The sequence below is a fragment of the Spermophilus citellus genome (genome assembly GCF_964194105.1).
Source record: "Spermophilus citellus genome assembly, chromosome: 9".
Lineage (NCBI taxonomy): Eukaryota > Metazoa > Chordata > Mammalia > Rodentia > Sciuridae > Spermophilus > Spermophilus citellus.
This window is the reverse complement of record NC_138191.1, coordinates 111,479,174-111,492,221: the sequence shown is the minus strand read 5'-3', so window position 1 is coordinate 111,492,221 and position 13,048 is coordinate 111,479,174. Positions and strand designations below refer to the sequence as shown.

The following is a 13,048-nucleotide window of genomic DNA, read 5'->3' as shown; positions in this document are numbered from 1 at the left end:
ATTTTTAGTCTTTGACTCTCTCCATGTGGTTGTGAGCTTCTCAAGAGCTGGAACTGTCTGATTCATTTCTGTTGCCCTGGCACCCAAAAAAGGACCTGCTTTAGAAAACGCGTCCCTTGATCTTCCTACATTAAAGGCATACATTCATAGCCCTGTCTTTAACACCCACTCCCCATTCTCAAAGAGAGAGGAGAGGTCTGTGCCTAATTCCCCACAGACTTGAGAACCCAGAAAAAAGAAAAATCTTGGTGGATCTCTCCCAGATGACACAATGAGTGTGGTGCAGAGAGTTAACAGGGACTTTCCCAGTCCTAGTGCAAATTTGCTCCACTCTCTCTTGAACTCACAAGCCCCCCCCTCCAGCCTCTGACTGGTCAGTGACCCCAGGAGAACTCACTCCCTACAGTGCTGGCTCAAAGTTTGGGCTGCTGTAGATTTCTTTCTTATGTACAGCAGAGGCAACATGGTATAGTTATAAAGAGCTGGACAAACCTGAATTCAAATCCTGGCTTCCCATTTCCTAATTTTGCAACTTCGAATCTGTTTCCTACCCATAAGTTAGGGATAATGATGACTGAGTTAGTTGCTGGGCAAATAAATGAGAAGGCCTGAATGAAGTGCTTATCCTAGTGCCTGAAATATAGATTCCTAAAACTTCCTTATATGCAGTCCAATTCACCTCTTAGGAACTTCACTCCTTGGTCCCAACTGAACCCGCTAGAAGTTCCACAAAAGGTCAGAACTCCCAGTTCCAAAGCCCATGGCTTCTCCACTCCCTCTCCTGCTTCTTTCATCTAGGACACACACTCTCCCAATTGCCACCTGCGCTCTGTCCTCCCACCTCGCACTTCCCATCCTCTGGATACCTTCGCAGATGTCACCACGTTCCTGGAATCCCGCACTGCAGCTGCAGCGGCCCACCGGCACCAGCCACTCGCCATCCGCGCCGCAGTGCATGCGCGGAGGGCTGCCGGGCTCCCCTTCCGAGTGTGCCACGCACGTTCCAGCCACTTCTACCAGAGTGGAGAAGGCGCTCTCCGCCGCGGTGGCTGGGAACGCCGCCAGGCCCCGCACGGTGGCGCGGCACTGCTTGTAGTAGACGCGCACAGAGACCAGCGCCACGCATGCGCCCACGTCCTGGAAGGCCAGGTGGAAACCCTGCCGACTAAGCGGGCCGATCTCACGCACCTCTGTGTTCAGCTTCATCTTGCGCTCGCCCAGGTCGCCCTGCGTGAAGCTCTCGTCCGCTGCAATCGTGTCAATCTTGCGGGGTCGGTTACCTCCTAAGCGGGGACGCCCGCGGCCCAGGTCTGCCTCGGTTTCCAGGTAGTAGACATTGAAGGTCTCCTTGCAAGTGCCTGAGGCGCCAGGGATACTGCTGCAGTCGCGCAGTGTGAACTGCAGCTCCACGAAGATGCGCTGCCCTCGACCTCGGCTGATCCAACCAGTCTGCAACCAGTTGTCCTGGTTGGGCTCCAGCACGTTGCACACTTGGTATGTGCGAATGGGACGGTCATGTTCGTCCACGCCGCTGATTTCCTCCCACTGGGGCAAGAGTAAAGAAGAGAACAGCTCAGAGCCAAGGTGCTCCTAGGAAGTCAAACACTGACTCTGGCTGAAAACTTCATTTTGCATCATTTTATCATTTCCTGCCTCCCCTCCCACTAGCACACACACCCCCTAAAATTATAAAATGCAAGTCATGCACACCTGTAATCCCAGCAACTTGGGAGGGGCACAAGTTCAAGGCCAGCCTCAGCAAATTAGTGAGGACCCTGACCCAAATTTAAAAATTAAAAGGACTGAGAATGTAGCTCAGTGGTAGGACACCCCTGGGTTCAATCCCAAGTTTGGTGTGGAGGTGGGGGAATGGAGGGGAAATCTGGGCCTGCAAATCACAGTGATTGGAGAAACTGAGGCAGGTGGATGGCAATTTCAAGGACAGTGTGCACAAGTTAGTGCTACCCATTCTCAAAAAATGAAAAGGTGGGCTAGGATTATGGCTCATAGGTAGAGCGCTCACCTAATGTGCAAGGCCTTAGGTTTGATCCTCAGCACCACATAAAAATGAATAAATAAAACAAAGGTATTGTGTCCAACTACAACTCAAAACAATAAAAAAGGGGGGCCAGGGATAAAGTGTCCCTGGATTTAATCTCCAGTACCACAATAAATAAATACATAAATAAAACCTGGTTTCTCTGTGTACCTACTTTCCTTCTTGCTAACTGGCACTACAGCATTGCAGAATTCAAAATTCCCTTTCAGGCAAAGTAGTAGAAGTCCAAAGTGATTCCAAAAAAATCCCAAAAGGGCTCTAAGGAGCTCCTGAACAAGGGAAAAGAAGGGTGAGGCCTGGCATGCACTGTCAGGGAGAACTATGGGACTTCAGGACCCACAGAGTCCAAGAGTTTATTCATCTTTTTCATCCAATGGTGGTAGAAAGCAGCCCAAAGTGGAAGGGCGGTGGGTAGTGGGTAGGAGAAGGAAGAAGAAGAAAAATAATAGATAAATAAATAAATAACATTGGCTGGAGCTAACTCAGGGATAGAGTTCTTGCCTAGCATGTGCAAGTCCCTGGGTTCAATTCCCTGAACCAAAACAAACAAACAAACAAATAATGGAGCACTTCACAAATCTGCATGTCATTCTTAGGCTGTGCTAATTTCTGCATTGTTCCAGTTTTAGTATATATTCAATTGAAATAAACAACAATCCTTATTGTTATTGGTGAGGAATCTGAAATTCCAGAGGGAAAGCAATGACTTGGTATGCACATTGAATTAGTGGCAGAGCTAAGAATGGTATCTGGAGTGTCTTGACTCTATATCCAGTGCCCTTTCCACTACACCAAGCTCTATTGCCTCCCACAGTACTCCACCCCAAGTTCCCAAGCCCTCTTTTAGGACTCCAAGTCTTGCTTTCTGTCAATCAACAACACTCTTTGCAGGATCTACTATGTACAAGCACACTCCAGCATTAACTCCACCCATTTCTCATATTTCTGTTCTTAGACATAGTCCTTCTTTCTTTTCTTTTCTCTTTCTTTCTTTCTTTCTATTTATTTGTCTAACTAACTGAAGACAACATTTTTTAATAGGCCTCTTTGGTTTGACACCAGGGCAACTGGAGATCTCACAGGTTTGAGTGTGTTTTGATCTGAGGTGACCATGGGGAGGTAAAGGCATTGAAGGATCTCTGAGACAGTGAAGGATAGTTTTACACCTACCCCATTACTTGGCAGTGAAGTCCAGCCCAGTTCAGCCTGGGAGGCTTTGGAATCCAGGAGGACGACTAAGGAGAGGGGAGAAGAGAGATGTGAGAAAGTCAGAAGGTCAGTATACAAGGAGGGTGGGATCCTTTGCTGAATTCACTGTAAATTTGCTAACTGAGGGATAGAGGATGTGGCAAAGGATACAAAGAAATGTTTCCCACTCCATACTTCCTCAGAAATGGAGTTATGAGTACCACAAATCCAGAGATAGGTAGCCACAATGATTAGAGAAGGAGTTCATATTAGTTTCCTGGGGTTGCTGAAACAGATTGCCACAAATCTGGTGGCTTTAAACGACAGAATTTTATGCTTGTCACAGTGATGCACACCTGAGTCCCAGTGGCTTGGGAGGCTAAGGCAGGAGGATTTCGAGTTCAAAGCCAGCCTCAGCAACAGCGATGTGCTAAGCAATTCATTGGGACCCTGTCTCTAAATAAAATACAAAATAGGGGTGGGGATGTGTCTCAGTGGTCAAGTGCCTCTGAGTTCAATCCCTGGTAGCCACCCCACCCCCACCCCCAAAAAAGCCAGAATTGTATTTCTTGTACGGTTCTGGAAGTCAGATGCCTGATCTCAGTTCCACTAGTATGAAGTCAGGTATCATCAGTAGGACTGATTTCTTTGGAGACTCTGAGAGGAGAATCCATTTTCTTGCCTTCTTCAGCTTCTAGTGACCACCTGTATTCCTTGGCTCATGATTCCCTCCTTCACCTTCTGAGTGCCTCACTTCAATCTCAGCTTCTGCCATCACATCACCTTCTTTCCAACAGACTCCTCTTGCATCCCTCACATAAGGGCCATCGTGATTATATTGGATCCATCCAAATAATCCAGTATAATCTCTCCATCACAAAATCCTTAATTATATCTGCAAAGCCCCTTTTGGCCACTTAAGGTAAGATTAACAGGTTCTGAGGATTAGGGCAGACATTTTTGGAGAGGGGGTGTCATTTTTCAGCTTTCCACAGATTCCTTAGAGAATACTCTAGAGTTGGCTCTCAAATTGGGGGTGGGGAGCCCATGATACACCCCAGTCTTTCCAGGTTCCCTAAATTACTGTTAAGTGTCAATTAGAGGGAGAAAAGGAGTGTAGCAGGGGATTCCTGTGTATACCCCCAAAATTCAGATTCAGGGGCTTTTTAAAAGTCATGTATGCAGGCAGAGAGGAGGCTTAGCCTTTTCATTTGACTCCCAGGATCTCCAGAGAAAATGGAGTGGAGAGACCTTACTAACCACAAGAGGAATAAAAATCTCTCATTTCCTCAGCCAGCTCCTTTCCCAGGGCTGTCACCTATATACTATGTTTGAAAGAATGTCAGGGTGTTTCATGTATGATCCATGGCTCCTCCTGCACCAGAGAAGCTTGGAGCCACTTTATTCCCCGGGAGGTGTCAGATCAGCAGTCTGCATCCTCTCAGCACTGGTCACAGAAATGCACTGGTTTGGACAGCAGAGCCAGCAACCCAGACACTGGAAGCCAGGCTATCCCCAAATCTCGGAAGATTACTCATATGGAGCTTAAGGTAGGGGGTGGGCCACCAAGACGAGAGCGTCTAAGAGGGGTTGGCTCCAGAGGCGTCAGCGACAGTGGGCAGGACCGCCAACAGCGTGCTGATTTCACACAACTGACAGCACATAGAAATTGCATACTGGAAGGCATCGGCTATCCGGCGCCAGGACCCTGCAAGTCAGCGCCTGATTCCAGCTCCTCAGGATTCTGCACCTGCATATGACGCCAACTGAGCATACAGCTCCCCTAAATGCAGAGACAGAAGCAAGACGCGGGCTCTGATACCGCCGATCGCCCCAAACCCGGCAACCGGGACCGCGGTTTACACTAGGCTCCAAATTCAGCACTGCGGACAGTTCCACGGCCAGCACTTCGCGACCCTGCAACCAGCATTCCACCTCCTGTTGGCCATACAGTGGTTTCCTAGCCTCCACTATGCGGGCTACATTCCATCTCCTCACCCTCGGATCTCACCTCCGCACACCCTCATCTCCTCCGCTCTCTGCATCTCCCCGCCCCCACACCTCCCACCTCCAATCACTCAGCCTGTCGGTCTCACTGGCCCCTTAACCGCTGCCTCTGGCTCCCGCGGTTCCTGGTCTCTTTCTTCCCCAGCTTCTTAGGTCTCCAGCCCTCAAACTCCTCAACGCCCCTCTCTTCCCCATTGCTTAGCAGCCTCTCGCTCTCTCGCGCTCGCTCGCTCTCTGCCACCCGCTGCCCGCTTGCTTCAAAAACCAATACAGACTCTAGTCTCTCCAATGACTCCTTCCCTAGCATTCCAGCACCCCAGCACTCTATCTTTTGGCATTCCAGACTCCGAGCACAGCCACCGGTCTCCTTACCTTCCTCGGCAGTCCCGGGCCGCCCGGGTCCCAAAAGCAGCGCGAGACAGAGTGGCATCAGGCAGACTAACAGGCGCAGCGGGTGTGGACCAGCGCCAGTCTCCATGGTCCGCAGACCGAGCTGTCAGTGCGGCGGCGGCTCAAGCCGCGCCAGCCCAGCACCGCTGAGCAGTGCCCCCAGACCCCAGCGCGGGCTGGAGGCGGGGTCTCGCCGGTCACCATCATCCATGGGGACCAATCACTAGGCATCGCCGCGGGAGGTCCACCAATCCCTGCCAACAGAGGGTGGGAAGGTGGAGTTTTATAGGCTAGGGGCGGAACACCCAACTGGAATGGGAAAGGAAGGGGTCCCGCAGATCTCCAAGCCATGGGGGTGGGGCAGCATTGAGAGCTGGCTCGTTTTCTGGGGAGAAGAGGACCTGGCGTCGGTGGCCCAGGGACGCTAAACCTTAGCCCCTCAACCCTGAGAAGTAGGCATTGTGGGCGTGGCTTAAGGAGGGGCGGCACGCGGGGAAGCGGTGACACTTGCAGCCTCTTAACCAGCCTGGAAGCTCCCTTGGTCCCAAGACTTGCAGGGGGTTTCGAAGCCTGACCCCAAGCTCTGGGGAGCTCTTCGATCTCCAAACCCCTTGCCTGTTTCTGCGTCTGCGGCTCTCGGCGTTTCACGTCTCGACCCCTCCTCTCTTCTCCCCGCCCTCATCAGACACACACCGAGGCAGGAGGGAGGGGCCGAGCCCGACCCCAGGAGCTGCTGGAGAAAACGGAGCCAAAAGGGAGACAGGTCCCACCCTACCAGCAGCGCTTCTGAGGCTGGGAAACCAAGTGGACACCAGTTTGGGGGCCGCGGTAGATTTTGCATGAGTGACTGGTTCCTCAGATTCTTGCTCCTGCTGTCAAGACACAAGTAGCACATTCCACCACCAGGCTGTCCTTAGGCTGGGGTTCCCCTCTGAGCACCCCACTCCGCCCACACTAGGAGACCGGTGAGGAGCGCAGTGGCGGGGAATCCGAGGCAGCTGCGAGAGAGGCGGAGCAATTTTCTCAGAGTTCAGCTGGTGCTGAAGAAGCCGCAAGAAAACGTGGAACACGACCTCTATTTAGTGAAGGTCATTTATGTGCAAGCTGAGGGTTTAACCGTTTGGTGGTGGGAAGGGTTGCGGCCCTCTAGCATGAGGGAGGCGGCGGCTCCTGAGCTTCACCATCTGAGCTGAACTCGAGGGGAGAAAACTCCACCCGACTCATTGCTTCTTCAAGCTCTTTACTTAGGGGACCCAACCCCTCTCTCCCTTTGGACGGTATATTAGCTCGAGCCGCCTCAAGAGTGAGGGTGGGTCCTGCATTTACTTGGCCTGTGTGGTCTGAGTGTCTCTGCATTCTGCATAAATGTACTCCTCACCCCTCCAACCGACAATTATTGGGCGCCATGCTCTGTGCCGAGTATACCTGAGTGAATCACCCAGTCTCTGCCACAGTCCATACCTCTTTGAGCATCCAGTGTAATAAGAGTTCCTAGCATCGTAGATCACTGGTCACTTACAAGCTGCTTTCAAGTGCCATTTGTGTGTGTATTTGTGTGTGTGTGTATGTGTGCGCTGTGCACACACCCACTTGCTCACTCACATACGTACCATATAGTAGCAAGAAGAGGAGTGGGTGATGGAATTAGTATCCTTTTTCTGCTGAAAAGAAAGAGAGGCTGGGGCTCCGACGCCGCAGGAGACTGAAGCCCACCGAAGAAGCAGAAGGAGGTGTGGCTTCGGTCCGGTTCCTGGATGCAGGCGGGGTCTCTGAAATAAGATCTACCTGAAGAAGAGTTACTACCTCCCCACCTCCTTCCTATCTCCATTCTCCTCATGCTCCATTGTCCCCTCCCCCTTCCTCAGCGCTGGGAGATGGTATTTTTAGAAGCGGCTCAGAGACCCAGGACTCCTTTCATTTCAGAATGAGTCCTCACTCCATCACCCCTCACCCCTCCCTTCAAACCCCACCCCCTTAGCAGGCTCTAAGGCACCCGTCACGGTTGCTTACCCCAGCTCCAGGGACTTCAGCCCAAATGTTCTGACCCTAGGTAAAAGCTAAATAAATCACAATGCAGGCTCCCTCAGAGCCTCCCAAGGATCTTTCAGGCTCCGAATAAATGAGGAGAATTAACTGAGGAGAGCTGCATAGGGCGCCTGGCTGTTGGAAGTCTGTTGTAGGCACACAGGGGAAATTGACAGACTGCACCCTAGGACTAGGGGAAAGAGGAAGAAAAAGAGGGAGATAGTCCTTCTCTTTCTTCTTCTGAACATTTATTTATTTACTTATTTGTTTATTCATTCATATTGGGAGTTAAACCCAAAGGGGCTTTATCACTGAGCTACATCCCCAGCCCTTTTAATTTTTGATTTTGAGTCAGAGTCTCACTAAGTTGCATAGCGCCTTGCTAAATTGCTGAGGCTGGCCTCAAACTTGCTATCCTCCTGCCTCAGTCTCCGGAGTGACTGGGATTACAGAGGTGCAGCTACCATGCCTGGGTGAACATTTATAATAATAAGGCCGGAATGGAGAAGACCCAGAGTATACAGATCTATGCAAATCAGCCAGATCTTAAGAGCTACTCCAAGGTGGATCCACACTGCCAGGAGACTGCATAGTAGACAGTTCAGTGAAGAAATTCTGAAGGGCCTTTGAAGGAAACCAAGTCATCATTTATCACAACGTTTAAGTGCTGGGCCAGTCAACCAAACAATGGCCAGGATTAGGTTCCTCTCTGGCATAGCAACAGGAGAGGGGAAGGGGGTAGGAGGTGAGCAGGGAAGGAGCCCCTGGCAGTAGTGCTGAAGCCTCAGCTTGCAGCCCACCTTTGACTTCATTTCCATGGTGCTGATCCACCAGGGTCTGGACCTTCCAACTTCAGTCATAGGCTGCTGCCCTATGATCCTCAGTCTAGGACTACCCACTCCTCCAGCCTGTTGCCACAATCTGGCCATCTGTGTGTGCCAGAGCCAAGCAGCCTTCACTGTCTGGAGTAAGAGTTGAGAGCCTGGGACACATGGAAGCAGCCTGCTTTCTCTACTGCCCTTCCCACACCTCCACTGAAATCTGTAAAAAGCATGCTTCTCTCCAGTTCACTGTCTTCTGGGACCATGAGGGAACACCTGTTGGGGCTACGCAGCCTAGTTCACCACCCCAAATATTCAAAGTGGTCTTGGGAGGGCAGATTTGACGTAACCACAATTTCCATCTCTGAGCTACTAAAAGTTACAAATCCAGGTGCTGAAATTTTGGTTTCCTCATTCTTCACATTCTGGTCACACTAGACAGAGAGGGTCGTCTCCTCCATGGAGAGGACTAAGATGGCTCCAGAAAAATCAGGGGCAAACCCTGATCTCTGGGAAAAGGGCAAGGAGGTGCAAAGAGAAGTCGGGAGCTCTGCCGTTCACAGGGACAGCTGCAATTCCGTATCATGCTCATTCACTCTTCATCTCATGTTCCTTTTTCCAGGATGAGAAAGGAATAAGCATCCTTCAGGGAGATTCTTCTCTGGGACAATTGACTCACAAGCAAAAGTAAGATGGAAGCTATGAGCAATTTTAACTGAATTTTTCTGAGATAAAGGGTTTCATTTAGTTACTGAAAATTACGGAGAGAAAAACCTTTAATGTTATGAGCTACAACCATTTAGCCTTTCAGAGCCTCAACTTCCTCCTCTGCACCACAGGAACAAGACCCTTTCGGAGCTATTGTGAGCTCAGAATATCATTTTAGTAGACAGCCGGGCACAGTACTGTTGAACTCTAGTATATACTATTATTCAACTCTGTGGTTAATTAAAGTGGAATATGGAAGAAGTAAAAAGGAAAGAAGAAAGGAAGTTAAGTGGTGAGGTAGGAAGAGAGACAGAATTAGGGAGAGAGTCTTAAAGGAAAAGGGAGTGAGGGATAAAGAAGGAAACCGCTGGTTGAGATGAACGTGGCAGGAAAGCACAGGAGTCTGCACTTGATGAGACAGGGGTGTCATCAGACAGGCTGGCTGGCCAAGTGCCAAATGGTATCAGAGGTGACACTTACTTGGTGAATTTATCATGGTCAGAATTATACATTTGACTCTAGCAGCACTCAGAGAGAATCTGTTTCTTGGAGGGCTGAGGGGAGATCTTACTGACTCAGTTCCTATCCTACTATCTGAGCTAAAGAACCAAAGTGTTCATTCATGATGAGAAACAGAATGTCCAAGGGGACCAGGAGGTTTACATCACCATGTCCATCACATCCTTTCCCTGTAGGGAAATGTACAAGGAAGCCAATTGATGACGTGAAGGCAGCTTTGAGAGTGCGAGAGAAGGAGTTGGAAGCTTAAATACTTCACAGCATCAGACTCTGAGAGCCTGGTGCCTCCAGACTCCCAGTGAGGACAAACCTTCCACTTGGACCTGAGTGACGATACTAGGGCTCAGGGCTGGAAATAAGACATCCCATATGCTTCCTTGACTCTTTGCTTATAAAATCCTAGCTCTGTTTCTGAGCATGCCATTTTCAGACTGAAGCAGGCCTCTGAAAGTTAAATTATCAAAGTAATATAAACTAATAAAATATTATAAGTAAAAATTGAAAAATTCATTCATTACACCCCAGATAACCTATTCCCAAATTCGAATCATGTGAAGATTGATATGTACCATTCCTATACACACACATATTTTTCTTTTTTTTTTTTTTTTAAAGAGAGAGTGAGAGAGGAGAGAGAGAGAATTTTTAATATTTATTTTTTAGTTCTTGGCAGACACAACATCTTAGTTTGTATGTGGTGCTGAGGATTGAACCCGGGCCTCATGCATGCTAGGCGAGCGCGCTACCGCTTGAGCCACATCCCCAGCCCACACACATATTTTTCAAGAAAATGAATATATTAGTAAGAGGGGGTTGTATAACTGACTACCCAAAATTTCTCCCCCTTTTCATATTTTATATTGCTGACAGAGCCTCGGCTTTATTTGTTCAACCATTATAGTCCTTTGCTTAGGAAATATGACCTTCTCCCCAAGATCAGGGATAAAAGATGATGATGATAAGGATGATGATTGTGGTACCAGGGACTCAACCTAGGGACACTCAACCACTGAGTCACAGCCTCAGTCCTTTTTACCTTTTGAGACAGGATCTCACTAAGTTGCTTAGGGCCTCACTAAGCTACTGAGGATGGCTTTGAACTTGCCTTTCTCCTGCCTCAGTCTCCTGGGCTGCTGGGATTACAGGCCTGAGCCACCAGGCCCAGCCAGAAGATTATTATTGGCTAATAATATTCATCCCATTCCATGTGCCACAGGATACATTTCTGGTCTTCTGAATTGAGGATTCTCGAAAAGGTTTTCCCTCCTAATAAAAAGAGCTGCAGGAAGGGATATGTCTGTTGGGATGTGGTGTCTGCATTAGGCACTAGGAGCAGCTACAACGGTATTGACATCGCAAAGAGTGATATCTTCAACTCTGTCACTTAAGTTTTTTTTTCAGTTCTATATAACAAGAAGCCCAACTAAAATTGGCGCAAACGGAAATGAGATTTTATATAACAAAATGGAGGTAGATCTGTGCAGAACAGTAAGATTTTACATTGGAATGGTGGTAGAGTGACAGCTCATCACCCAACCTGGATATTCTAAAAAGGAATGCCTCTTCAGCATTAGAAAGAAAGGAAGAGAAAGAGAGAGAAAAGAGAAAGAAAAGAAGGAAGGAAGGAAGGAAAGAAGGAAGAGCCAAACTGGGTGGTGCACACCTGTAATCCCAAAGATTTAGGAGGCTGAGGCAGAAGAGCAAAAGTTTGAGGCCAGCCTGAGCAATTTAGCAAGACGCTATCTCAAAATAAACAATAAAAACGGATGGGGATGCAGTGGTATAGTGCCCCGGGCTCAATCCCCAGTACCCACCCAGTCCCTCCTCAAAAAAAAAAAAAAAAAGAAAAAAGAAAAGAAAGTTTGGTATGGTGGTGAACACCTGTAATCTCAGAAACTTGGAAGGCTGAGGCAGGAGGATCACAAGTTCAAGGCTGGTCTGGAAAACTTATTGAGATTGTATCTCAAAATAAAATAAAAGGGGCTGGGGTGGAACTCCCAGTTGAGTGCCCTGGGTTCAATCTCCAATACAAAAAAAAAAAAAAAAAAGGTAAAATCCCAAAGATAATGCAGAGGCATCTTTAAAGTGATAAGGGAAAGTAACATATAATCTAAAAATTCTATACCAGGTGAAAATATCCTTCAAAAAAAAAAAAAAAAGGCAAGAAATACCTTCTCAGATCATCAACACTGAGAAAATTCTTCCTCAGATCAAATACTGAAAGGTATTTCCCCAGCACTGAAAAGAAAAAAAAATACTAAAAGGAATCTTTCAGTGAAAATAAACCCAAAAGGAAGCAGAAACATGCAGGATTGGAAAGAGTAAAAATATGGGTAAAAATAAATGAACAATGGCTATATAAAGCAATAACAGGATGTGGAGTTTTAAATGTAGGCAGAATTAAAGCACATCACAACAGAGCTGAGTGTGGGAGCCGGGTCCAAGACAACTTCCGCAAAGCTGAGGCTGGAACACAGGCCTCCTGGCTGAGCACTACAGGCCTATTTAGTCAAAGTGGGTGGCAAAGGCGAAGCTAGCAAATTACTATAAATTCAGCAGCTCCCATTGGCCATTAGTCCAGGTACAATTTAGATGGGTCCTTTGCGCATGATCCAACCAGGCTGTAACCAAAGTGTTGGCTAGGCTGCATTCCCTCCCCACCCCTCTTCTTTCTGCAGTGCTGAGATTGAACCTTGCATATGTAGGCAAGTGCTCTGCCACTGAGCTACACCCTCCGCCCCGTTAGGCTGCATTTTTATCTGAAATCCCACCTGGGAACAAGTCTCTTCCAAGGTCACTCAGATTGTTGGCAGAATTCAGCCAGGCATGGCGGTGCACACCTATAATCCCAGTGACTCAGGAGGCTGAGGCAGAATGATTGGTAGACTGAGGCCAGACTCAACAATTTAGCAAGACCCTGTCTTCTTCCCAGGTGTGGTGGCACATGCCTGTAATCCCAGTGGCTTGGGAGGCTTAGGCAGGAGGATCTCAGTTCAAAGCCAGCCTCAGGGCGATAGCGCGCTCGCCTGGCATGCGTGCGGCCCGGGTTCGATCCTCAGCACCACATACAAACAAAGATGTTGCGCCTGCCAAGAACTAAAAAATAAATAAATATTTAAAAAAAAATAAAGCCAGCCTCAGCAATATGTAGCAAGTCACAAAGCAACTCAATGAGGCAAGTTAACTGAGAGGGAGATAATTCCGACTTAATCATGAAAAGGTCCTTCAATAAATAAAAATAAAGGACTGGGGATGTGGCTCAGTGGTTAAGCACCCAGGGGTTCAATTCCTGGTTCCAAAATAGGAACAAAAATTAAAAAAATATATTGTT

General features: G+C 48.3%; 1 protein-coding gene across 1 annotated transcript in view; it reads right to left on the bottom strand.

Moving 5' to 3' along the window:
• Positions 1-5,863, bottom strand: part of EPHA10 (EPH receptor A10) — a 36,838-nt gene extending 30,975 nt beyond the window's left edge. Inside the window, exons 1-3 of the mRNA XM_081307269.1 lie at positions 5,627-5,863; positions 3,230-3,294; positions 867-1,545 (exon numbers count right to left, since the gene is read on the bottom strand). Coding sequence (XP_081163395.1) covers positions 867-1,545; positions 3,230-3,294; positions 5,627-5,732 — 850 coding nt within the window. The 5' untranslated portion in view covers positions 5,733-5,863. The remainder of the gene's footprint in view (positions 1-866; positions 1,546-3,229; positions 3,295-5,626) is intronic.
• Between the last annotated feature and the right edge of the window lie 7,185 nt (positions 5,864-13,048).